A 27,523-nucleotide genomic window follows, 5' to 3' on the forward strand; every position below is an offset into this window, starting at 1 on the left:
CAAACCATGGCGACAGTATCCAAGGGAGATACAGAGTTTGAAATGCAAAAGATTATAGACTCCAGGATATGGCAGAAACAATTGGAATACTTCATCTCCTGAAAAAAATTTGAACCAGAGGAAAACTCTTGGGAACCTGCAATCAATATTCAGGTCTCTCATTTGGTGAGAGATTTCCATCAGCGCTTTTCCCAGATACCAAAGACTAGAAGCCTGGGGAGGGAGAGCTTATGAGGGAGGGTACTGTTATGTTTGGCTGGTTGCAGAACTGCTCCATGACCAATCACACTCACCCCTAGAAGCTGCCAATACCAAATGAGTCTCCAATGCAACTGTGATGCTGCCCTTATGCTCCTCCGACTTGTCCCCATAGGTGCATGTGCACAGCACTCACCAGAACTTAAAAGACTCCTGGCAGGAAAATGCCTGAGGCGCCAGAAGATGACATCAGGGCTAGCTGGAAATTTAAACCCCAGCCACGCTGTTAGTCGTTGCCTCATCAACAGATTTTGCTACTGTTTCTGCTCTCCAGCTTGCTCTGCCTTGCTTCATCTTGTCCAGTCTGCCTTGCTTTGTTTCTTCATCCTGCCCTGCCTTGCCTCGTCTCATCCAGCCTGCCTTGCCTTGCTTCACCTCATCAGTCCTCTTTCCTTTCTCATTCCTTATCCTTGGACTGACTGCTGTATTGACTCTTGCGTAGACCTTGACTACTCCTGCTGGCCACCTGTCACTGACCCTTGCCTAGACCTTGACTGCTCTAGCTTGTTGCCTGCCCCAACCCAGCCCGGTTCCAGATTCTCTGTCTCGCTTTACACTGTGGGGCAGATTTTCAAAGGGGTACGCGCCGAAAACCTGCCCCAAGTTCCCCCTGCGCGCACCTAGCCTATGTTGAATAGGTTCGGCGACGCGCAGAAGCCCCGGGACGTGCGTAAGTCCTGGGGCTTTCCTGGGGGGGGGGGGGGGCGTGGCGCGGTGACGCGTCATTCAGGGGCGGGGCCGCTTGTGTGGTTCCAGCCCGGGGGCGTTTCGGGGGCGTGGCCGAGGCCTCCGAAAATGCTCCTGGGCTGGGGAATCGCGTGCCGGCTGCCGGCCCGGCACACGCAAGTTACGCCTGCCTTGGGCAGGCGTAACTTGTCCAACAAAAGTAGGGGGTGTTTAGATAGGGCTGGGGGGGGTGGGTTAGGTAGGGAAGGTGCGGGGGGGTAGAGGGAATGGAGGCAGGCTGCGCAGCTCAGCCCGCGCAGGTGCCGACCCTGGATTTTAACAGATATGTGCGGCTACACATGTATCTACTGAAATCCAGCATACTTTTGTTTGCGCCTGGTGCGCGAACAAAAGTACGCGCGCGCGTAGTTTTATAAAATCTGCCCCTATATTTGCATGCACAGCTCCCCATTATATGCAAATCTATTTCATGCATATTCATTGTGGATATCCTGAAAACCAAACTTGCCTGGGTGGGTCCTGGAAACTGGGTTGAGAAGCACTGCTCTAATGGAAATGGTAGTTTAGGCTGTGAGGCTCATGTTCCGAAGATTTAAGTGGATAAAATTAGCTGAAAAATTATCCCCTCTCTCTCTGAGTTCATCACTGTGTGGCAAAAATGTACCTGGACTAAAGGGGGTCATATTAGAGGTGTGACGGGCCGGTCTCCTGAATTTAGCAAGTTGTGCTATCCTGTTCCCCTGCTCAACCAAGGGCAAAAGGCAGGGGAGGAGGGTTGTTAATTATTTGTAAAAAATCTCTGAACTTGAAATCCCAAAATCTTAGTGGTGCGTCGAACCAGGAATTATTACTTGTTTATTCTTCGAATTTCTCTATCTGTCTTGTTTATTTTCCTCCAAAGGTTTTACATTCGAATTTATCTTTGTTACTTGAGCAGTTATTGCTAGCCTCAACTAGCTTGACCAATATGATTCTTTTAGGTGATTTTAATTTACCATTTATGTCAGAGGATCCTCAGATTCAATTATGTAATGATATTTTAGGGTCGCTTGGATGGTCTCAAGGATGTGGTTAGTGCAGTTAGTGTAGCTGGGTTCAAAAAAGGTTTGGATAAGTTCTTGGAGAAGTCCATTAATGGCTATTAATCAATTTTACTTAGGGAATAGCCACTGCTATTAATTGCATCAGTAGCATGGGATCTTCTTAGTGTTTGGGTAATTGCCAGGTTCTTGTGGCCTGGTTTTGGCCTCTGTTGGAAACAGGATGCTGGGCTTGATGGACCCTTGGTCTGACCCAGCATGGCAATTTCTTATGTTCTTATGTTCTTATTCAGACACCCACGCATCGTCTGGGTAATATTCTTGATTTGGTATTCATTAATGATTGTGCAAATTTTCAATTAATTAATTTTCCTGATGTTAAAGCTGTCCCTTGGTCTGATCATTCATTGATCAGTTTCTCAGTAAAGGGTTTAGTTAGAGAAGAGAGTTCTTTGAATTTGCATGTTAGTGATCCGAAAAGATCTTTCGTTGATACAAGTAAGCTTAAAGAATTTCTTACTACAATCCCTGATTATTCAGAAGCTAACGATATTAATAATTATTTTGATGAGTGGGTCGCTTATTTAAATACCACTTTGAACATTATTGCTCCTTTGAAATCTTTTTCTTCTACTAAACATAATACGAAAGCGTCTCGACCGTGGAATAATCCAGCTTTAACTCTCTCCCGTCAACAGTTGAGAAAAAATGAACGTAAATGGTCTAAGTGTCCTTCTCGTGACAATGCTTCATTATACCGTTTAGCTCTTGCAAAATATCAAACTGATACTTTAATTGCTAAAAAAGAGTATTACTCTAAAAAAATAAATGAGCTAGGAAGTAGTTCTAAAGCCTTGTTTAGTGTCACAATTTAGTGCACAAATTATCCGATGTTCAGAAACCTACAAGTTCTAATTCCTCTACTCTTTCAGCTGATATGTTTGCAACTTACTTTTCTATTAAGTTAGAAAATCTTCTTTTATTTTTTAAAGATGTGACTCCTTGCTATATTGAGACTACCTCATGTAATTTGGATGCTTGGTCTGAGTTTGAGTGAGTTTCCTCTACAGAAATTTTGAATGTAATTTCACACCTTAATAATAGGGATGTGAATCGGGCTTCGGACGATTGGAAATATTGTCGATATTTTCAAAATCGTCAGAAATCGGGGGCTCCCCCAAAACAATAGGAAAACCCCAAGATATTGATCATGGGGGTTCCCTTATCGTTTTGGGGGAGGGCGGGAAAAACGGCAGACAAAAATAACCCCTAAACCCACCCCGACCCTTTAAAACTAACCCCTTAGCTTCCCCCACCATCCTGACGCCCCCAAAACTTTTTACAGATACCTGGTGGTCCAGTGGGGGTCCCGGGAGCGATCTCCTGCTCCGGGCCATCCTCCCGCTTCCGGGCCGTCGGCTGCCACTAATCAAAATGGCACCGATGGCCCTTTGCCCTTACCATGTGACAGGGTATCCGTGCCATTGGCTGGACCCTGTCACATGGTAGGAGCACTGGATGGCCGGTGCCATCTTGTGCTCCTACCATGTGACAGGGGCCAACCAATGGCACCGGTAGCCCCTGTGACATAGTAAGGGCAAAGGCTATCGGCACCATTTTGATTACTGGCAGCCGATGGCCCGAGTGCAGGAGATCGCTCCCGGACCCCCGCTGGACCACCAGGGGCTTTTGGCAAGTCTTGGGGGACCCTCCAGACCCCCACAAGACTTGCCAAAAGTCCAGTGGGGGTCCGGGAGCGACCTCCTGCACTCGGACCGTCGGCTGCCAGTATTCAAAATGGTGCCGATAGCCTTTGCCCTTACTATGTCACAGGGGCTACTGGTGCCATTGGTCAGCCCCTGTCACATGGTAGGAGCACAAGATGTGCTCCTACCATGTCCTACCAAAAGCCCCTGGTGGTCCAGCGGGGGTCCGGGAGCGACCTCCTGCACTCGGACCGTCAGCTGCCAGTATTCAAAATGGTGCCGATAGCCTTTGCCCTTACTATGTCACAGGGGCTACTGGTGCCATTGGTCAGCCCCTGTCACATGGTAGGAGCACAAGATGGCGCCGGCCATCCAGTGCTCCTACCATGTGACAGGGTCCGGCCAATGGCACGGATACCCTGTCACATGGTAAGGGCAAAGGGCCATCAGCGCCATTTTGATTAGTGGCAGCCAATGGCCCGGGAGCAGGAGGATGGCCCGGAACGGTAGATCGCTCCCGGGACCCCCTCTGGACCACCAGGTACCTGTAAAAAGTTTTTTTTGGGGAGGGGGGTTCAGGAGGGTGGGGGAAGCTAAGGGGTTAGTTTTAAAGGGTCGGGGTGGGTTTTTGTTTATCGGCTTGGGCGCAGCCGATAAACAAAACCGCGATTGGGCCCGATGCAAAAAAACCCACATGTGAATCGGAACCGGAAGCGGTTCGGATTCCGGTTCCGATTCACATCTCTACTTAATAATACCATATGTCCTATCTTAAATGTCTCAGTGGTGACTTTTAGAGATACATTCGATTTAATGAAAGCTTCTATTACACATATAGTGAATTCTCTTTCTATTGGAGTATTGCCTACTGCATTAAAAACCGCTGTGGTTAAGCCATTATTAAAAAAGCCAAATTTAGATGTAGTAATTTAATGAATTATAGACTCATCTCTTCACTGCCTCTTATCACGAAAGTTATTGAAGGAATTGTTCTTAAGCAATTGTCAGACGTTTTGGAGACTAAGGAGGTTTTGAGCCCTCACCAATTTGGATTTCATCGCGGTCTTAGTACCGAATTACTGCTCATTTCTCTTGTGGATTCCATTAAAAGGAGCCTTGACGGAGGACAACAGTTTCTGTTGGTTTCTCATGATATTACATCTGCGTTTGATTCTGTCGATCATCAGACTTTATTATTTCGCCTTCAAGAATGTTGTATTTCTGGAACAGTGCTTACTTGGTTCAATAGTTATCTTTCCGACCGTTTTCAGTCTGTTAGATTTAATCATCAATCTTCTTCGCCCCAATTGTTAAAAGCTGGGGTGCCGCATGGCTCTGCCTTATCGGCAATGTTATTTAATTTATACCTGGCCCCCTTGCAAAATTGTTGGCCACCATCATCGATGGCTTTAAAATTTATGCTGATGACATTCAGTTTTATGCTTAACAAGTTAATCACATGCCTTAAAAGATAAAACTTTTTATCTGAATAAAGAAATTATTTTCATACATCCAGTCTGGTTCATTTCTCTAAATAACTCTAAAGGGGAATTCTCATCTCTAAAAAAATAAACTCCATCTCTAAGGGCTGGAGAGTCTTGTGAATAAGATAGGATAGGAGCAGAGCATATTAGGGGTGTGCATTCGTTTTGAACGCATATGTAAAACGCAACTTTTTTTTTTTTTAAACTTAAAAAAGTGATGATGCGCAACGCATCGCGATTTTCAACTTATTCAACAGGAGGCCCCCCCAAGCTGGCCAAAAGTTCTGGTTGGGTCCAGCGGGGGTCTGGGAGCGGAGGCGCGGAGAAGCACGTGACGTACGCGTCACTCCGACGTGACGCCGACGTCACGTGCTTCTCCGCGCCTCCGCTCCCGGACCCCCGCTGGACCCAACCGGAACTTTTGGCCAGCTTGGGGGGGCCTCCTGACCTGAATACATTTAGAGAAATGAACCAGACTGGATGTATGAAAATAATTTCTTTATTCAGATAAAAAGTTTTATCTTTTAAGGCATGTGATTAACTTGTTAAGCATCATATTATCTTAATCATACAGTACAGAGCTATAAGTGTAACAATGATAACTATAATTATTGAAATTATAGCAATCAGATAAATATCTACTAAAGGCATTTTCTTGTAAAATAAATTATTTTCTAGTACATGCTTAGCTATTACTGGTTAAGGTTCTCTTATGCAGAAAATAACTAATTAAGAGCTTACCAAATCTCATGAAGCAATTAGCCCATCTTACTGTCTCTCTTGTGCAGTCAGTCAGAGGTTATCTTGCTCTGCTACCGTTCCTCTCTCTGTACTGTTCTTAACAGGGTTTTATATAGACAGAATAGCCAGGTGGGGACTAGTCTACTCCTTCTTATCAAAAAAGTTAACAAATTTGCCCCCCTTCCTAAGACAGAGGGGTCTGAAGTTGGAAGGGTTCCCAATTCAAGAAAGTTTACTTCCCCCCCCCCCCCCCGACAAGGGTAGTCAGGTGGGGGCACTCATTTTCTAACTCCCCAAGAGCAAAGATAAGAAGTAAAGTTTCTTACACATTTTTTCAAAGCCTCCAAGGACACAGGTGTCTGAAGTTGGATGGCATCTCAAAAGAGGCCCTTTTCTAGTTCAGGGCATATGAAAAAGCAATTCTCATGTTTCAATACTAAATTGGTATAACTGACTACACTGTACATACATAATTACAAAGAAACACATTTTCATATTTTCTAACACATTTTCTGAAACCTTCACTCAGTGCAGTGAATAAATAAATTGTAAATAGGTGAAGGCCAGTGCCCCCTACTGGCATAGCTCCTCCTTCGAGGTGAGATGAGTGGATAGAAGAGCGAATGTGGAGGGGGAGTGCCCAGTATGACCTCTTACATCAAGCTACTAATGTGGTGCAGGTGGGGAAGATGCCAGCATTTTGTTTTACATCAGAATGCAGATGGGTTGGAGGAGATATGACCGACACCTGGGAAGCACGCTAAAGAGCTCTCTCCGTCTCCTTTTGCCTTTGAGTTCTATTTCTTCTAGCTATGCCTCACATAAAAAGGAAAGCAAAGAAATGAGAGAATTTGGTTTCTTCTCCCTTACCCGATGAACATCAGTCGTGAATTGAGACCATTTTTGTGGCCCCACTGATAATGCCATTAGAAGAAGCAGCTGCTGTGACTTCTGATATAGAGCAGACATTGGTATTGCTGGCTGAAGGAGCATTGCTAAGCCCAGGCGCACCTACAGTGGCTTCCCCAACATTTATTACCTTGCCGTTCAGCCTAATGACTCAAGCCTATAATTCTGACCAGAGTGGAGACTTGGTCGTTGAAAGATCTCGAGCTGAGAGGCTATCGAGGAGGAAGGTCGGAGCCTCCCATTATGATGCCTGAGAGTCCTGGCCAGGCCTCAGGCTTGATGGAACCAACTGACCCCTCTGGAGTTGGGGAAGGTGCCAATATCCCCGGGAACAGGAGAAGCTGGTTCGAAGGTATGTTCACTGCCTAGAATTTCTTTGATAAAACCTCCTGTGATAACAATGGATTCAATATGGACTGCTCTAGTCTCCTTGGAGGCAGCAATTTTCACCTTAACCAATATAGTACTGGACATTAATCAACGGATCCCAAGCATGGATAAGACTGTTAATACTCTTGGTGAAAAAGTGGGAGAGATAGATACTCATCTTACTACAGCTGAGAATTTAAGCATGGCCTAGTGCAATCTGAACTGGTTCACATAAAAAAATTAGAAAATATTGAAAATGTTCTGAAAACTTTAAATCTCCATGTACTTAATGTTCCCTATGTTAAAATGATTCAACCTAGAGATTTATTTAAATCCAATCTTACTTGGGTTCTGGGGTTTCCTGTTGATAATTTGCCAGTTATTTCTAAAATTTATTATTTACCTTTAAATGAGCGAAATCAAGGGCTACTTGCTGATCAACATCAACCTAAGCAGTCTTTAAATATATCTAATATGCCTTTAGACACAGTGGTAACTAATTGTGCTACATTATTAGTATCATTTAAGGTTTTTTCTGCAAAATCGTTCCTCCTTGTTTTACAGCCAAAAAATATGGATTTACCCTGACTTAGCAAGAGCTACTCAGCTACGGAGGAAAAAGTTTCTTGTTATGAGAATGGAGGTTATATCACGAGGAGCTAAATTTGTGTTAAGATACCCATGCAAATGCTTTGTTCATTATTTAGATTCCAAATATGTTTTTTTGAACCCTCACTATTGCATGCATTCCTCGATTCCCACTCCTAAAGAACTCCTTATTAGGGTTAGGTGCTAGAATTAATGGTGGGGGTATTCCTGGGATTTATTTCTTTTTTCCTATGTATGGTATCCATTTTGATTACACTTGTCTCCCCTTGATTGCCTACATTTTGGAGATTTCATGTTATATATATTTCATTGGTTTGTCATAATTTTGTGGTTTATGAGGTGTATTTCTTCATGATATTCTCCTTATTTCTATACAAGAGGATTCTTGTGATTTTTGTGAAAATTATAAATATAAAATAAAAAAAAAACAAAGAATGCAGATGGGTTGGGGAGGGGAGCATGCCGGTATTTTTTCTAAATTCTGGCTGCCAGTGTGATGTGAGGCCTTGATCCTCAGTCTGAGCACTGTAAACCTAGGCAGTTAGGTTCAGCTGAAATTTTTCCTAAAGACAAGAGACTAAAGTCAGGTGGTTATGTCTGCTGCTTGGCAGCTGGTTGAATGCTGATCTCTATATGGCCACCCCTTTACTTCTTAATATTCATTAATAATTAACAAAATTAATTGATAAATACATTATAAAAAATGAGATTAAAACTGTGTGTGTGTACATGTGTACCTGATGCTTTTCTCTTCTTTCAGACTTTGAGGGGATCCAGCTGTATAAGAAGGAATTACCTGGCTGGATCCCCCAGAGTGAAACCTGAATTCTCAAAGCAATTAAACATCTGCGCAGACTGTCACAACTTGGGTACTCTTATCTGGATTAATGAAGGGTGGTCCTAGGGGACTTGTGTAGGTTGGCAGAGTAAACTACATGTGTGAATATCTTCCCTGCTCTTCCTCCTGCATAAATGTCAGCTCTTGAATACACACAGACATTTTACAATCTTTCAGAGAAACAACTCCCAAGTAGTTAACTTGTCTTCAGTACACAACTACTAAAATGCCTTTCTGCTTCACATCTAGACGGCCACTTTGGGTCTCGTCCCCTCCCCCATGCTCCCAGGTCCTGTCAAAATTTCAAACCAATTATAAGCTCCAGAGTCCCCTATCTTCCCTCCTCCTAAACCCATACCCTCCTGTTACCATGGTCTTTTATTCTTCACTCAGATTGCGATACTCAGGCCTGGTGCTTCTGGCCTCACTAAGCAGCTATACTGGAAGCATACTTCAGCATAGCTACTTAATAACGCCAGCTCTGGGCCTGGGAACCACAATCCAGGTGAAGAATAAAAGACATTAAGGCACCAGGAGGAGTTTGGATAGGGAGGAGATAGGGGAGATAGGGATGAGCTGATAATTCTTTTGAAATTTTGACAGGACCCAGTAGCGGGGAGGGAGTGAGACTGGAATCAGCCACAGTACTTATATTTTCAAATAAGATAGAAGGTGTTTGAGAGAGAGAGGCTGCAGGCTTGGCCCAGCATTTGAATCTCAAATGAGAGGGAGGAGTGGGGATCTGTTAGGGCGAGTAGGCCTGAGAGCTTTTTTTTTTTTTTAAAAACCTCAATTTGCACTTACCTGACTATATTCTTTTGCATATCACCAGTTAAGTCTAAAGTTATCCGGGAACATGTTTTTGAATAACTTTAGACCTGCTCTTGGGCATGTCTAGAGATAGACCAAAAGCTTATCTGGCTAACTCTTAATATCGGAACTGCCCTGCCTTGGCATGCCCCTCAACACTCCCCTTTCTTATTCAGCTAAATCTTACCCAGATAAGGACATATCCAGCTAACCTTTAGCCAGATAAGAAAGGGGAATTTTCAAAACTAGCTCTTTACTGTAGGTGGATAATTCACAAGTGATCTGTCTAAAAAGCTTTGAATATTGAACTCCCTGTGTATTTTTGGCAGCAATGTATGTGGGTAGAGAGGGAAATAATCAGTGGCGTAGCCAGAATTGATTTTTTGGGTGGGCACAAGCTTAACATAGGTGGGCACAAGGCATGCAGGTCTACTAGTTGTTTTCTTACTGATAAATAATGCCATATACTGAACCCTAGAATGGCTTTCTAAGTAGTTTGCAACAGCCATTATGTGTCATGTATGAAACTTTAAAATAATTTACTTCAATTATTTCAAGTATGGAAAACAATCAAATCCAATCATAAAATAAAACAAAAATTAATGTATTCTTTCATGAACCATCTTTGCAGAAACCCAGAAATCTTCATAAATACAATAAAATATAATTAATCATCAGAACAGGTGCAGCGCAGAGCTAGGGCAATTCACATTACAAGTAACATGAAAAAAAAATTCAAATTCTGGTGTAATCTCAGCAAAAAATAATCCTCCACTGCTATTTTGTGAAGTAACAAACTCTTGCAAAGAAAGAGGCATCTGGAACCTTGCCAAACAATCACAGCACTGACTCTCAGGATTCAAACAGCAACCTTATGAAAAAGCAGCAATGCAAATACTACACCAGGCCCTATAACATTAATACATCACCTACGGGAATAACAGAACAGGCTGGACTACTACTACAGAGAAACTATATGCTAGAAATACTCATTTCTGTCACAAACAGGCAAAACTGAGACCGACCCTTACCTAATATAGAAATAAGAGACTATAAATTAGAAACAGAAACATGTAGATAAAGCCAAAATAGAAAGCCTGAGAAACTAAAATGTCTGAACAGTGGAATACTTAAGAAAGAGCAAAATACAAAAATATAAGAATGCACATTCCCAAAGATGACATATTTAAATTGCTAACATCTCCCTCTCTCTCTCTCTATAGATATATATATATATATTTTTTTTTTTTTACCTTTGTTGTCTGATCTTTGTATTTTTCTAATCAGTTGGTCCTGGTCTCTCTTTCCCATTTTTTCCCTTGTCGCTCATTTCCTAATTCCTCTTCAGTGTCTTTTCTACTACTGTCTTCTTCCCTTCCACACACACACACATATATACATAAATGCTTTCTCTCACAGACTCCCTCACACACTCAGGCTCTCACTCTCATATGCTCTCCCCCCCCCCCCCCCCAAGCTCACATTCTCTGCAGACACACATACAAGCTCTCACTTTCTCACCCCTCCCCAGGCTTATATTCTTATGCACACACAGACGCACATCCAGGCACCCATTCTCATCCACACACACAAAATCATTCTCCCATTCTCACCCACACATACACACATTTAAGGTCCCATTCTCACCCACACATACACACTTTCAAGCACCCATTCTTACCCACATATTCAAGCTTCCATTCTCACCCCCACACACAAACCCAGGCTCCCATTCTCACCCATATATATACACATTCAAGCTTCCATCCTCACCCACATATTCAAGCTTCCATCCTCACCCACATATTCAAGCTTCCATTCTCACCCACACACACAAACCCAGGCTCCCATTCTCACCCATATATACACACATTCAAGCTTCCATCCTCACCCACATATTCAAGCTTCCATCCTCACCCACATATTCAAGCTTCCATTCTCACCCACACACACAAACCCAGGCTCCCATTCTCACCCATATATACACACATTCAAGCTTCCATCCTCACCCATATATACACACATTCAAGCTTCCAACCTCACCCACATATTCAAGCTTCCATCCTCACCCACATATTCAAGCTTCCATTATCACCCACACACATTCAAGACTCCATTCTCACTCCCATACACACCCAGGGTCCGATTTTCACCCACACACACACAACAAGGCTCCCATTCTCATCCTCACATACACATTCAAGCCTGTGCACAGTTTCCGCTTCCTCCCCCCAGAGCAGGAAGATCAGCTGGCCTCTCCTGCTGCCACTGGCCTCCTGCTATCTTCGGGCCGTATGGCCGACCGATCTTCCTGTTTGGGGGGGGGGGGGAGGGAGGAGAGCGGAAGCACTGCGCACAGTTTCCGCTTCCTCCCCCCAGAGCAGGAAGATCAGCTGGCCTCTCCTGCTGCCACTGACCTCCTGCTATCTTCGGGCCGTATGGCCGACCGATCTTCCTGTTTGGGGGGGGGGGAGGGAGGAGAGCGGAAGCGCCGCGCACAGTTTCCGCTTCCTCCCCCCAGAGCAGGAAGATCAGCTGGCCTCTCCTGCTGCCACTGGCCTCCTGCTATCTTCGAGCCATACGGCCGACCGATCTTCCTGCTGGGGGGGGGGGGAGCGGAAGCTGTGCGCGGCGCTTCCGCTTGTCCCCCCCCCCCAACAGGAAGATCGGTCGGCTGTACGCAGGAGGCCAGTGGCAGCAGGAGAGGCCAGCTGATCTTCCTGCTCTGGGGGGAGGAAGCGGAAACTGTGCGCGGCGCTTCCGCTCTCCTCCCCCCCCCCCCCCAAACAGGAAGATCGGTCAGCCATACGGCCCGAAGATAGCAGGAGGCCAGTGGCAGCAGGAGAGGCAGCTGATCTTCCTGCTTTGGGGGGAGGAAGTGGAAGCTGTGCACGGCGCTTCCGCTCCCCCCGCAAACAGGAAGATCGGTCGGCCATATGGTTGTAGGACCGCTTCCCCACGTGTGCCGTGATGGCGTGCCAAGCATGGGTTCTCCTCTTCACTGTCGCGGGAATGGGATCCCGCGACAGCCTTGCAGTTCTGGTGTCAGTTGGGTGGGCCTGGGTCTAAATTGGGTGGGCAGCTGCCCACCCAGGCCCACCCGTGGCTACGCCACTGGAAATAATTAGTACTGTATTGTATCAAAGCTGGGATCTTCTGATATCTGAGTACTGCGGTCTGACTGCCAGAATGATATTTCACTGGCTATATGTTGTTTCTTGTGTTTACAGATGCAGCAATGTACAACACCTCAGGAGTTCCAGCTGAATCTCCTCTTGTTCCCACCACATATGGTATGTACAGAAACACCGGAAACTCTTCCCAGATAAAAGTCAGAGATCTCTTGGAGAGTCTGAGGTGTTATAAACCTCCTCTCAAATGAGTCTCAAGTGTTGGAAACCTCCTACCCCAGATGAGACTGAGGTTTCCTACCTAGATGAATCCAAGTTGATTGATTCACGAAAGGGGGGTTTCTAAGGTTTTAGAGACTGGTTAAGGGTTGATATTTAGAAGATGTATCCTTTTAATATCAGCTTTTAATCATATAAATATTAACCACTTATAAATATCTCCCACTAATCGGCTAAATCTGTGCAGACAAAATCACTATGTGCACAAACATAGTAAGTTAAAAAATGGATGGATCAGGCTATGCCCACATCAGGCTTCCTAAATTTAGTTAATTAGCTTGATGTTCATGCTAACCAGCTAATTTTGTGCATAGACCCTCCATCTGCCCAAATGGCTATCCTAAATCTAACTGTGCATGTTTTGTGCAGTTAGATTTAACTAGATATTCAGCTGCAACTTTAACTGATTAGCTGCAGATGAATATCCAAATAAAGTTGACAACTTAAAATTAACTGGTTAACTTTGTCTGCGCTGCTGCCACTGAATGTTAGAAAACTGCCACTTACCACCAAGGTGTGTCCAAAGTGTCAGAAACATCCTCAGATGAGACCGTGACCTTATGTTATTGATTTGCTCCCCCAGAGGGGCGGAGCTAGCAATCTGTTATCGATCAGCTCCTCCTGAGGGGAAGAGTACCAATCTGTTATGGATCTGCTTCCCCAGAGGGGAGGAGTTAGCAGACTGTTAGTAATCAGTTCCTCCAGAGGAGAGGAGTTAGCAACCTGATATAGATCTGTTCCTCCAGAGAGGAGGAGTTGCAATCTGTTATGGAATCTGCTCCCCCGAGAAAAGTAGCCAGCAGTCCATTGTACTCCGTAGACGGAGTTAGTGATCTGTTGTGGGTTGACTCCCCACAGAGTGGCAGTCTGTATGATACCGCTCTAGTAGTGTAAGGAATGAACACCTAATGTAAATTGGTGAATCCTTGGGCCGATGGCAGATGACAGCGCCTCCAGGAGGATATCCTGAGAGGGACCACCGGCTAGGCTGGAGTATGGAGACAAACACAGATAGTTCTTTATTAGACAGGAAGTAGAACCACCAGAGGTGGCAGTAGTGAGCTGATGTGCCCGGCAGGGCTGAAGTTCCTCAGATACTGGAATTGCGGTCTCTGGGTTGTTGAGCTGTAGAGAGAGACTATAGGTAGTGAGTAGACGGGGTATGCTGGATACATAACCAGTAGTAGATGATACACTCACAATTGTAGATATCTGTAATGGCTTCTATGCAACAGAGAGTCTTCGGTGTATTCAGGAACAGGAGCCGTAGGCAAGTGCTGGTTCCTATATGTAGTCTGCAATAAGAACTCACAATATGTATGTATGAGATGGCTTCTGGAATAGAAGAGAGTCTTTGGAGGGTTTTAGGAACATAGGCCCTTTTGGAGCAAGTACCTGTTCCTATCTGCAATCTGTAATAGTAATTCACAAGTTATGCAATAGCTTCTGAGATAGAAGAGAGTTTTGAAGGGTTTTAGGAACATGGGCCCTCGTGGAGCAAGTACCGGTTCCTATCTGCAATCTGCAATAATAACTCACGATCTCCGTACCTGCGATAACGTCTTAGACAGAAGAGAGTCTTTCAAGATTAGGAACCTAGGCCTTCGTGGAGCGAGTACCGGTTCCTATCTGTAATAGAACTCACAGTGTTCACGTCTGCGATCGCTTCCAGGCAATAAGGAGTCTTCTGAGCATTCAGGGTCGTAGGCCCTCGAGGAGTGAGTACCGGATCCCGTCTTAGCAATCTGAAATCAAGAAGAGAGAGCGGGGTCCCCGAGGAGCGGGTACCCCTTGGTAAGTTTGAGAAGGCAGAGCAGCAGAGAGAGAGAGTTATCCCCCTTGCTAACTGGATTCGTATTGCAAGCAAAGACCTTTTAAGTTGGAAGCAGATGAAGTCACTACGGGGGGACGACCCCGAGGTTCGCACCCTTGCTGGTACAAACTCTGGAGCGCTTGTGCGCGCGCGCCCTTACATCATCAGGAACATGGCAGATCCGCAGCGTCAGACCAGCCCGGGGATTCCGGGGAGAAGTGGCAAGGAGAAGCCACGGCAGCATCTGTCCGTCAGACCCGAAGGGACTCGCCACCAAGGTAGAGAGTTTGGAGCGAGGGCGAGAACAGGCACGAATGCAACACCTTAGAAACTCCTCCTACCATTTATGAAACTGAAGTTTGCACTTAGCATCTGCTGTCTGTTGAACTTTTCAGTGATTGCACAATATTTATATTACAGTTTAAGAAACCACAGAATTCTCTTGTAAACTCACTCCTCCCTTTGAAGGAAATTACCTTCGAGCATTGCAGGGGTGGAAAATTTAGTCTGTGGCCCCGGATAAGGATTTAGTTAGTAGGGGATAGGAAAATCCATAAGGCCAAAGGAGAGTGCATACCAAACCAAAAACAAAACAGTGGGGGTGGGGTGGGGGACCGGAACAAGATGGCAGACTTGCACTAGCATGCTCTCTATGGACACTCATGGATTTTCCTTTACTTACTTTTTTGCCTGCCATAGTTTGAAGGAAAGAGAGTTTGACCTGTCTCAGGTCCGATTGACCACTTTACTGCTTGGGGCCCCAGACATCTAAGTCCTTCGAAGGTGGAGAAGTGAGGAAGAATGTGTCACAAACCTCCCTGGTGCTTGGAAACATCCTTATGTTTGAGGTTAGGAGGGCTCCGTCCTGACCTCTTATACAGATGTGTGGGGGAATGTTGAATCAGCTGCAGGCAGAATACATCATTATGATGAGAGACCTGGATAAAAAAATGTGTATCACCGCTTGGGTTGGCAGCATGGAAGGATCTTCGGTGTTTACCCTCCTGTTGGGGGGTTTGGATATTAGAAATGGAGGCTGAATTGGCAAAGATGCAACTATACCTGGGAGCTTTGTAACTTAACCCTCAGTTTTGTTAACCAAACCAGAAGTAATCACTTTCCATTCTATTTGGGTGGCCATTGAGGAGATGGGGAAAAAGCCTTTCTAGCCAATTTATTTAACTATCAATAAAAGTTTCTACAGCATGCTTCAAGTTATGGGCTCGAGAAACCCAATTTGCTCACCATTAGAAGGTTACAATATTGTGAAACTATGTTGAGAACTTTCAGCCTGAGGAAGTTTCCTTAATTAAAGAAAATACAGTGCTACATAATAATTTAGAAAACCTCAAAAATATTAGCAGTTTGAAGAACTTATGTTTAATCAATTTTCCTAAGTTGGAACAAATATGCCTGAAATATTTAAAAAATGTTTGTTGGAAATATTAAAAATGCCATCTGCCCTTCTTCCAGTCTAAAGGGCTTTTTACCTGCTATTGAAGAAGAAAAAAGTTAATTTCATCCAATTTCATTGGACAGTTTAGATATTACTGCTTTTTTAGAAGAAAAAATACTTACATGTTGTTTCTGCGACTTTAATTGATAACTTTGTCCCAGATCAAGTTTTAAGACTGTTCTTTAAATTCAGAGTTGTATTATTTGAGAATATGAAAGTTTGGATTTTTCCTGGTGTGAAAACCATGCAGAAAAAAAGGCAAAAATGTTTTGTATTGAGGCCTAGAATTTTGAAAATTGGGACACAATATTTTCTAAAATGGCCTTGTAAATTTCATTGTTAAATTTCATCATGTCAAGAATGTGTTTTATGACCCTGCACAGTGAACTGTATTTTTAAGTGATAAGAAATCCTCTATGGGGAGATGAAGACTGGAGGGTGGCCATTGTAACCCCGATATTTAAAAAGGGATCCAGAGGAGATCCAGGAATCTATTGACTAGTGAGCCTGATTTCAGTGCTGGGAAAAATGGTGAAAAATATAAAGAATAAAATCACAGAACATATAGATAGACTTAGTTTAATGGGACACAGTCAGCATGGATTTACCCAAGGCAAGACTTGCCTGACAAATCTGCTACATTTTTTTGAAGGGGTTAATAAACATGTAGATAAAGGTATGCCAATAGATGTTGTGTATTTGGATTTTCAGAAGGTGTTCGACAAAGAGAGACTACTAATAAAATTAAAAAGTCAAGGGATAAGAGGCAATGTTCTTTTGTGGATTACAAACTGGGTAAAAGATTGAGAACAGAGAGTAGGATTAAATGGTCATTTATCTTAATGGAGAAAGGAAAACAGTGGAGTGCCTCAGGGATCTGAATTTGGACCGATGCTTATTAATATATTTATAAATGAACTGGAAACAGGAACGAGTGAGTGATTAAATTTGCAGATGACACACAATTATTTAGAGTTATTAAAACACAAGCAGATTGTGATAAATTACAGGAGGACTTGAGAGACTGGAAGATGAAATTTAATGTGGATAAGTGCAAAGTGATGTACATAGGGAAAACTAACCCACGTAGTTACACAATGTTAGGTTCCATATTAGGAATTACAACCCAGGAAAAAGATATGGCTATCATAGTGGACAATACATTGAAATCATTAGCTCAGTGTGCTAACATTCTATTTGCAAAAAAGCAAATAGAATATTATGAATTATTAAAGGAATGATGAATAAAATGGAAAATGTGATAGTACCAATGTATCTCTCCATGGTGAGACCACGCCTTGACTAATGTGTGCAATTGTGGGAACCACATCTCAAATAATATATAGTTGCACTGAAAAAGGTTCAGAGAAAGGTAATAAAAATGATAAAGGGGATGGAATAGCCCCCCTATGAGGAAAGGCTAAAGAGGTTAGGCTGTTCAGCTCGGAGAAAAGACAGCCAATTGCAGGCACCCTACATCACATCTACGGGAGCCATTAACCAAATGGGATAAGCGGGCCCCTACAGAAGCTCAGATGGAGCCTCGTCCTCGGGGTCTGGACTCCGACATTCTTCTGGCGGCAATACCACCACAGTGTGTTGCGACGGGAGACGCGCGGAAAGAAGAGACGTCAGACAGGATTCTCAGGAAACCAGGAAGCCATCCTGAAATCACTTCAGGCAGCCCTTTTATTGTCCTGCGTTACATATTATTTGTGTATACAATCACATCCTTGATGACAACAATATTCTCAGAGACATAGCTGCTACAGATTATTATGGTTAACTCATGTTACTATCTTCGTGAGAGAAAGCAGGCATTCTGTGCTTAGGGCAAAGGTTGTTTGTGCTAAGAGCAAGGTCTGTAGGAATGCAGACACAAGCAGGCTCAATGTCTGTTCAGATAAGTAAATACTGAGAAGTATTGATGTAAACATTCAGCTTTGTGGTTTGCCAAGCCAAAGAGAAAAAGCTTACATCTCCACACAGTGTACTCCCAAGGATCCACCACCCATCTCCCAGGACACCTTGGCTTCCCAGGCCATGTCCCAGATCTCCATGATTTTGTCCCAGTTCCTCTCGACGGTGGAACAGCAAGGCACAGACAAGCACTCCAGTGGGGCACTGCCCCCTACCCCTTTCAAAGCTCCAACATCCCCACAGGATAGCCTTAGCCAGGGGTCCCATTCCATCAGCCCATTCTCCCATCGCTCCCCACCCAGGGAAGGCTCGCCTCATCAGCCTCCATCCACCTCATCCACCTCACTGGGATCTTCCACCAGCTACCCATCAGATCTCCTTGAGGAACAGCCTGAGCTGGTCTCCCCACCGGAGGATCTCTCTTACTCAAAATTCATGGAGAAGGTGGGGAGCAGACTGAACATCGAAACCAGGAAAATATCAGACCCCCAGGCAGAGGTTCTCGGCATACTAAAAATTTTCGAGGCAACATTGGAACCCACAGCTTTACCCTCGCATATGCTGTCTTGGATGCAGTGATGACCAGGGCATGGGAGTCTCCCTTCGCTGGGCCACAGACATCCTGCAAGACCGACCTCAAATTCCGTATGTGGCAGTCGCCCTTCTATAACATCCTGCAGCTCCCTCATGTCTCGGTTGTCATTGACTCGGCCATGCAAAGAGCAAAAAAGACACAGCTGCACTCCAACACCCCTCCAGGAAAATACTGCAAGTACCTGGATGATTTTGGCAAGTGGGACTTTCAGTCCAGCATGTTCAATGCGAAGATCCAACAACATCAATTTTATATCACTCAGTATTTGATACAGGAGGCTTTACCAGACAACCGCCCCCCAACCATTTTCATGACCTGGAGGAAGGCCTCTGGCACTTGCTCCATACCATCTACAAGACCTTTGACATGTCCACCTAAACCACAGCGAGTGCAATTGTGGCCCGGCATCTTGCATGGCTCCGCACCAATGCAATCAGGGAAGATGTGCTTGAAAAGTTAGCGGACCTCCCATGTTTCCTTGACAACCTTTTTGGGGACAAGTTGCGCGAAACAGTGGCGCAACTTAGAGAAAAAAGTGGCCATTCTGTTGCTGATGATGCCCTCGGACCGTGCATCCACCAGGCATTACTACCCCGAGTAGAGGAAGACTTACTTCCAGAGGCATTCTTACAGGCCTTACCCTCTCTTCCGCCCACAGCCTTATCCACCGGCCCAGACACAAGCACACCAGCAGCCACCGAACTGCTCATGTCAGCGTTCCCCATGGCAACCATGTCCTCCTCAGGATAGAAATGCTACCAAAACCATTCAGGGATTTTTAGAGAAGATGGGGCCACCTCTACTGCTATCAGTGGGAGGGAGACTTTTTCATTTCCTCACTTCGTGGGAAGTGATCACCTCCAACCGTTGGGTACTCAAGAAAATCAAGGAAGGCTACTCTCTAAACTACAAGTCCATACCATCTCTTTCCCAAATGGTATGTCCAAAGCAGGTCGACTTACTAAGCATCCAATCCCTGAAGGAAGAGGTCTCACCAAGCTGCTTCTTCAATGGTCCATCCACAGAGACCCTGCCTCCCAGTATCATCAGGGATACTACTCCCAATACTTCCTCATTCCCAAGAAATCGTGAAGCCTGTGTCCTATCCTGGACCTCCAATCTCTCAACAGATTCCTAGCCTGGGAGAAATTCAAGATGACTTCCCTCAAATCCATCTTGCTCTACCTCCACCCCAATGATTAGATGTGTTCACGTGACTTCAAGGATGCTTACTCCCCTATCCCTATGCACCCTGCATCCTGGTGATACCTATGTTTCAAGGTCAATGGATGCCACTTCTAATACAAAGTGCTCCCCTTTGGCCTCTCATCAGCCCCGAGGGTCTTCACAAAGTATCTAGCGGTAGCTGTGACCCACCTCCTGAAACAGGAGATCCAACTGTTTCCTTACTTCGACGACTGGTTACTAGTGATCCCCTATCCTCCCACCCTATGCAGCAACTTACTGGTGATCATCCGCTGCCTGGACAGCCTGGGGTTGCTCATCAGTTATGAGAAATCCAACCTTCATCCCTCTCAGACTCTTCAGTTCATTGGGGCCTACATCAACACGGAACTGGACAAAGCATTCCTTCTAGAAACAAGGTCCCTCACTCTTCAGACCCTGACAGCTCAACTCTGGAGCGCCACCAGTGCTTCTGATCAAAAAATCTTAATCATCTTGGTACGCATGGCAGCATCCATCTATGTTGTTCCTACACATGCACTGGATACATGCACTGGATACAGTGAGCCCCACAGTGGCACCAATTCTGGCACCCCCCTATCCAGGCATGTAGTCCTCATGCAAAGCATGAAACAGGACTTAAAATGGTGGCTAAATCCAGCGGTCCTCACTACAGGAGCGCCCCTCTGCCCCCCCTGCCCTTCACATAGTTCTCACCACCAACGCGTCCAACAGGGAATGGGGCGCTTACCTAGCCCAGCTGCAGACTCAGGGCCTATGGTCTGCTTGGGAGTGGGCATAGCAAATCAACCTCCTGGAACTTCGAGCCATTGGCAATGCACTCCGCACTTTCGAGACCTTCATTCAGGGAAAGACAGTAATGATCCAAACAGACATTAAGTCGCAATGTTCTACGTTAACAAGGAAGGAGCGTCTGGTTCTTGGATGTTGTGCAAGGAAGCAGTTCAGATCCTGGAATGGGCAGAATACTGCTTCATCATGTTGCAGGCCAGGTATCTACCGGGGATACAGAACTCCAGAACGGACAGACTAAGCAGAATCTTCCACTTCGGCAGGACATGGTGGAAAGACTCTTTCAAATTTGGGGTCTTCCTCATGTTGATCTTTTTGCTACAGAACGCAGCCAGAACCAGCATCGCCGAGACAACCTTGGTACTTGTATCTAGTTCGACTCTCCATCGACAAACCCATCCCGCTGGGCCACGACATAGATTTGCTCACCCAGGAAGGGGGGTTCACTGCTACACCACCCTACATTCCTCTCTACATCTCACTACATGGAGATTGAACGGGTGGTACTAAATCAGTTGAACCTATCCCCGCAGCTTCAAGACATTCCTCTTCTCCTCCAGGAAACCCTCCATGAGGAGGAACTATCAAGAGAAATACATCAGATCCTCCTCTTGGTGTTCCAAGATAGCCCATGTAAACTCATCAAAGGTGTGTCCTGAAGCAATGCAATGGGCTACTGTAGGTGCCTTGATGTCCTGTTTATTAATTCTGCTGCGGTGCTCAGTAAGATGAGTGCAGATTTTCCGTTTTGTCTGCCCAACATACGTTTTTTTACATGGACATATGAGGTCATAGATGACAAATTCAATATTGCAGTCAACTGTATGTCTTCTTGAAATCTTGACTCCTGCTTGAGACCTACTTGTGCAGTGGCACGGAACGAGCATTGTCCACAAGGGATTTGTCCAACTGAACTAGGTGGGGGACTGCCACTGGGAGCTGCTCTAACAATCCGTTGCTTGATGTTTTGTCCCTTGGAATAGGCAAACATAGGTGGATTGCTAAACACCGAATGTGGGCTCAGTATATGCCAGTATTTAAGAATAGTATCTTTCACAAATGGAGTTAGATTGGTGTGTTGCAGCACACAAATCAATGCAGGTGCTGCTTCTTTGTGGTGATACTTCAATAACTGTTCTCTGTCTGAGTTCCATGCCCTCTTATATGCTCGCCTGATGGTCTTTGTGGGATAACCTCTTTCAAGGAATCTTTTTTGTAAAATGCCAGCTTGACAATGAAATTTATTCGATTCAGAACAGATTCTTCGAATCCTAAAAAATTGACTCGTGGGTAAGCCTTCTTTAAAATGACGTGGGTGGAGACTATGATATCTAAGATAGTTATTCCTGTCCGCAGGTTTTCTAAAAAGCGTAGTGGTGACACCTTTTGAATCTTTATGTAACTATATGTCCAAAAATGATAGGCATGAGCGATCATAGGTAAGGGTGAATTTTAAAAAAGGATTGCCTTGATTAAGCCATTGGTGAAATGACAATAGACATTCTTCTGTATATGTCCAAATGAAAAAAATATCGTCATTGTATCTAGACCATGATTTGACATGTTGGAAAAATATTGATGAATAAACATGCTCTTCTTCAAATTTAGTCATAAAAAGATTGGCTACATCTGGTGCTATGGGGGACCCCATAGCCACTCCATGTATTTGTAAGTAGTGTTGCTGTTCAAACAAAAAGTAGTTGTGGAATAATATTAATTCCATAATATCAGTGAGGAACTCCGCCGGAATCCGTTGAGGCCTCAATATGCATTGAAAAATCTCTTGCACCAGAAGTAACGCTTCTTTTTGAGGAACATTAGTATATAATGCCTCTACATCCAAACTTACCAAAAAATGATGATCATGTATGTCTTCTAATGTAGACAGCTTGTTAAGCATGTCTGAAGTGTCTTTGCCAGAGGTTCAAAAAGGGACCCATTCGCAGAAACTATGGGTCTACATGGTGGTTTGACTAAGGTTTTATGTATTTTTGGTACTCCATAGATTACCGGCGTCTGAGGAGCTTCAACGTATAGATAATTGTATTCATTGGTAGTGATAAATCCTTCTTTTTGTGCATTTTGTAATAATTGTATTTTTTGTGATAGTATTGAAGTTGGTTCATCTTGTAATGGCTGATAATTTGTCTGGTCTCCTAACTGACGCAGTATTTCTAAACGATAATCACTATGATTCATGATGACGATGGCTCCACCTTTGTCGGCTGGTTTGATAACGATCTCAGCATTGGTTGCTAGTGACGCCAAAGCTCAATTCTCTGCTGTAGATATATTATAGTAAGTGTGATGTGATCTGGCTTCTATATTGGTTAATTCTTGTAGGACCAATGTCTGAAAGGCTTTAATTTGGTTATCTACTGTTCCTGGTGGAATCCATCTGGATTTCTTCTTTACTATAGACATGTGTGGAAGAGTATCTGAATGTGAAGAAAAAAAGAGCTTGCTCATCAGTAGTTGAAAGAATCTATACAAGGAAATTCTACATTCAAATGGATTGTGTTTATTGGTGGGTACAAAAGATAACCCACGGTTCAGCACTCGTATTTCTTCCATGGAGAGGTTATGATTGGATAAATTTATCACCGACGATTGTCTGCTGGAGTGTTCTGTGAGCGAGTGAAAGGCTTGTGCCACTGTGAATCCTCTTTGTTGGCTGGTTGATAGTGTGTCTTTCTGCCGTAGGATCATGGTGGGTGAGTGGTATGATGGCGTTTGTCTAAAAAAGATGGCTTGAATGTACAAGGATCCTGTTGTTCATCTGAGCCGCTTGATGAATCATCTGATGCCGCAAATGTGACTTTCTTAGGTTTAGGGACATCATTATCTTTTTTATTAAGCCATGTATAAACATTGGCATTAGCATAATCCGTCTTGTCGCTCTTAAATTTGGCTATCTTGGTGTGTTTAATATCTGTCTTGAATTTGTCAATGGTTTAATGTAGTTCTTCCATGGAATTTTGTACATTTTCTATGTCTGTAGTTGCTTTGAACTCTTCCTCGATAACCACTATTTCCGCTTTAATTTCTTCTGTAATCAAGTCTAGGGAGCATTTATTGAGTATAGCTGCCCATTTAGCAAGGAAATCTGTAAACATCAATGGTGCTTTGTTGACCCTTAGGCCTCGAGGTATAATTTACTGCTTAACATACTCTATCCTACTCTACAGTAGCCTATTGCATTGCTTCAGGACACACCTTTGATGAGTTTACATGGGCTATCTTGGAACATGTACCATCCCACTGGAGAGGAGGAGATATAATTTCTCTCCTTAATCACAAAGAGAACCAATGGATCTTTCAATTGAGATCTTCAGAACCAGTTGGACTAAATGAGAGAGTCAAATGGTTCTCCCTCATGTAAGTCTTTTTTACCACATCTTGTGTGTTTACACGTTCTTCCCAGGTATTAGATGCATGTCTTCTTTTTTTCTCTCCTTTTTTTGAACAACAGCTTTATGGAATCTCTTGTATCCATCATATGAAGGACACATGATTCAAGATTTTTTCGGAGATTCCGAGGTCAAGTAGCAGCTTTTTGTAATACACAAATATTTCAAGAAAATGATGTAGAATATAAAAAAATGGCCGACAGACATCCCCAGAATTGAAGTCATTGCCCAATTAAGGACTTTTATTAAAATGGCCGCCAGGCTCCGATGTCATTGCCCATTTTTGGTTCTTACCATTTTTGGATACAATACGTCACTTTCTGTAGGTAAGCTCGATCGATGGATTCCCTTTTAAAACAGCGTTCTGACAGCAGTCAGGCTGTCAAAGACATGGTAAAGGAAACGAAAGCAAGTTATACACTGCTAGGAGCACGTAAGTTCTTGAAAAGATTTGCCACATGGCGATTAGCTTTGCTCATTCCCTTCCTTCCAATTTACTTTTGAAGGTGGGCAATTTAGATTAAAAATGCAAATTTATTGTTGTTGTTGCAGTTACAACCAAATAATCAGTATTTTCAGTGCTTCATGCTGACCACTGCTCAAAGAATCAGTAAGTGTTCTTCCATTTCTAAGCCATTCATATAATTGCTAGCATTCACGAAGCATTAACAGGCTCGCTCTCATCTCTTTTTTTGTCATATCTAGCAGGCATTTGCAATCACAGCTATTTATAGCCACTATAAGGACATTTTTAGTGAATGACCGATGATTAAGCTGGATATTGTGCTCTAAGGCTATACCATAAGAGCCAGTTGCGCCATAAATACCAGGTCCCTGTGGCAGAAAAGGCTTTACTGAAACAGCCATTGACACAGCAGACATTATATGATGGTCATTCACATCTTTAATATATGATGTCATAAGAGCCATTCTAGCAGAATTTCTATTCTATTGTTTAATTCTAAAGTTTCTGCTTTATATTGGGGTTCTTATATTTCTTGCCAGATAATATCAGCACATGTACCTGACCTCAACTGATGTGTCTGACCATACAGCCCTTACGTCACTACAAGGGCCTGACCCCAAACGCTATTTCTGTCTGTCCAGCCCTTACGTCACTACAGGGGCCTGACCCTAAATGCTGTGCCTGTATGTCCAGCCCTTACGTCACTACAAGGGCCTGACCTCAACTGATATGCCTGCCCATGCAGCCCGTACGTCACTACAATGGCCTGACTCAAAACTCTGTGCCTGTCTGTCTAGGCCTTAAGTCAGTACAAGGGCCTGACCTCAAACGCTGTGCCTGTCTGTCCACTGTACAGCTCGTATGTCACTACAAGGGCCTGACCTCAACTGATGTGCCTGCCCGTCCAGCCCTTACGTCACTTCAAGGGCCTGATCCCAAACGCTATGCTTGTCTGTCCAGCCCTTATGTTACTACAAAGGCTTGACCTCAACTGATGTGCCTGCCCGTCCAGCCCTTACATCACTACAAGGGCCTGACCCCAAACGCTGTGCCTGTCTGTCCACTGTCCAGCCCTTATGTCACTACAAGGACCTGACCTCAATGATGTGCCTGCCCATCCAGTCCTTACGCCACTACAAGGGCCTGTTCCCAAATAATGTTCCTGTGTGTCCAGCCCTTACATCACTACAGGGGCCTGACCCTAAACGCTGTGCCTGTATGTCCAGCCCTTACGTCAGTACAAGGGCCTGACCTCAACTGATGTGCCTGCTCATGCAGCCCTTACTTCACTACAATGGCCTGACTCAAAACTCTGTGCCTGTATGTCCAGCCCTTATATCACTACAAGGGCCTGACCCCAAACACTGTGCCTGTCTGTCCAGCCCTTACGTCACTACAAGGACCTGACCCCAAATGCTTTGCCTGTCTGTCCAGCCTTTACATCACTACAAGGGCCTGATCCCAAATGCTGTGCCTGTCTGTTGAACCCTTACTACAACTGCTTGACCTCAACTGATGTGCCTGCCCGTCCAGCCCTTTCATCACTACAAGGGCCTGACCCCAAATGCTGTGCCTGATTGTCCACTGCCCAGCCCTTACATCACTACAAGGGCCTGACCTCAACTGATGTGCCTGCCCGTCCAGCCCTTACGTCACTACAAGGGCCTGACCCCAAACGCTGTTTCTGTCTGTCCAGCCCTTACGTCACTACAGGGGCCTGACCCTAAATGCTGTGCCTGTATGTCCAGCCCTTACGTCACTACAAGGGCCTGACCTCAACTGATATGCCTGCCCATGCAGCCCGTACGTCACTACAATGGCCTGACTCAAAACTCTGTCTGCCCAGGCCTTAAGTCAGTACAAGGGCCTGACCCCAAACGCTGTGCCTGTCTGTCCACTGTACAGCTCGTATGTCACTACAAGGGCCTGACCTCAACTGATGTGCCTGGCCATCCAGCCCTTACGTCACTACAAGGGCCTGACCCCAAATGCTGTGCCGGTATGTCCAGCCCTTATGTCACTACAAGGGCCTGACCTCAACTGATATGCCTAACCATCCAGCCCTTACGTCACTACAAGGGCCTGACTCAAAATGCTGTGCCTGTCTGTCCACTGTCTAGCCCTTACGTCACTACAAGGGCCTGACCTCAAACGCTGTGCCTGTCTCTCCAGCCTTACGTTACTACAAGGGCCTGACCCCAAATGATGTGCCTGTCTTAGTTTAGTTCTAGTATCTCTAATTTCAGTTTCATGTATTTGTGCATCACTTCTTTCCAGAAAATTCTTTTTCCTGTTTTGCATCATTTGGAATGTAAGAACATAAAAAGCTGACTTAAGATGTTTGGAGCTTGCATATTTCATATGCTCAATAGTTTTCATGACCTTCATAATATGGGCCATTTTCCCTAAATCTTTCTTAGGTGCCAACATTAATGTTTCTAGTACTATAGAAAACTGGTGGTAGTTGTACTCTAGTTCACCCTCTGTGTTCCCGTAGTTTACAGAGGCACTGTATAGGGTACAAAGTCAACATAGGTTGATATTGTAGATTTGGACTTGAGTAGCAGTTTTCTTATTTCTGAGAGCGCTTCAAGTTCCTTTGTCATCATCTGAAATGCAAAGTTAATAGCTTTTGGGTATTCACAAATAATCTCCAGCTCAGCTCTTGCTTCACAAATGGCAGCCTCTATTGCTCTAAAAGCATCCTCTGTTGAATTATCATTCACAAATGAAAAAGATGCCATTTTCTTCTGGCAGCGAACCAGTTCAGGAAGAATGACAGATCAAACCACAACATACCTGCACAAAGGAAAGGGAACTCTCCCCAGGTGTAGCCTATCTCTTAGTACCCGCTGACACATGTTGAACCAGAACCGCTGTTCACATGGAAACCTTCCCCACTTTGCCACACTTTGAAGGCTCGTGCCCCACTCTGGGGCGAACCCATTCCAGGGAGCCCTTTCTTGCACAAAGGAAAGGAACTCTCCCTGGGTATCGCCTATTT

General features: G+C 44.5%; 1 protein-coding gene across 2 annotated transcripts in view; it reads left to right on the forward strand.

Annotated features, from left to right (window-relative positions):
- DDR2 (discoidin domain receptor tyrosine kinase 2) overlaps positions 1-27,523 on the forward strand; it is a 662,671-nt gene that overhangs the window by 302,487 nt on the left and 332,661 nt on the right. For both annotated transcript variants that reach the window (XM_029618162.1, XM_029618161.1), the window contains exon 9: positions 12,682-12,744. In XM_029618162.1, the coding sequence (XP_029474022.1) occupies positions 12,682-12,744 (63 nt within the window). The remainder of the gene's footprint in view (positions 1-12,681; positions 12,745-27,523) is intronic.

This window comes from Rhinatrema bivittatum, chromosome 10, assembly GCF_901001135.1.
Source record: "Rhinatrema bivittatum chromosome 10, aRhiBiv1.1, whole genome shotgun sequence".
Classification (NCBI taxonomy): Eukaryota; Metazoa; Chordata; class Amphibia; order Gymnophiona; family Rhinatrematidae; genus Rhinatrema; species Rhinatrema bivittatum.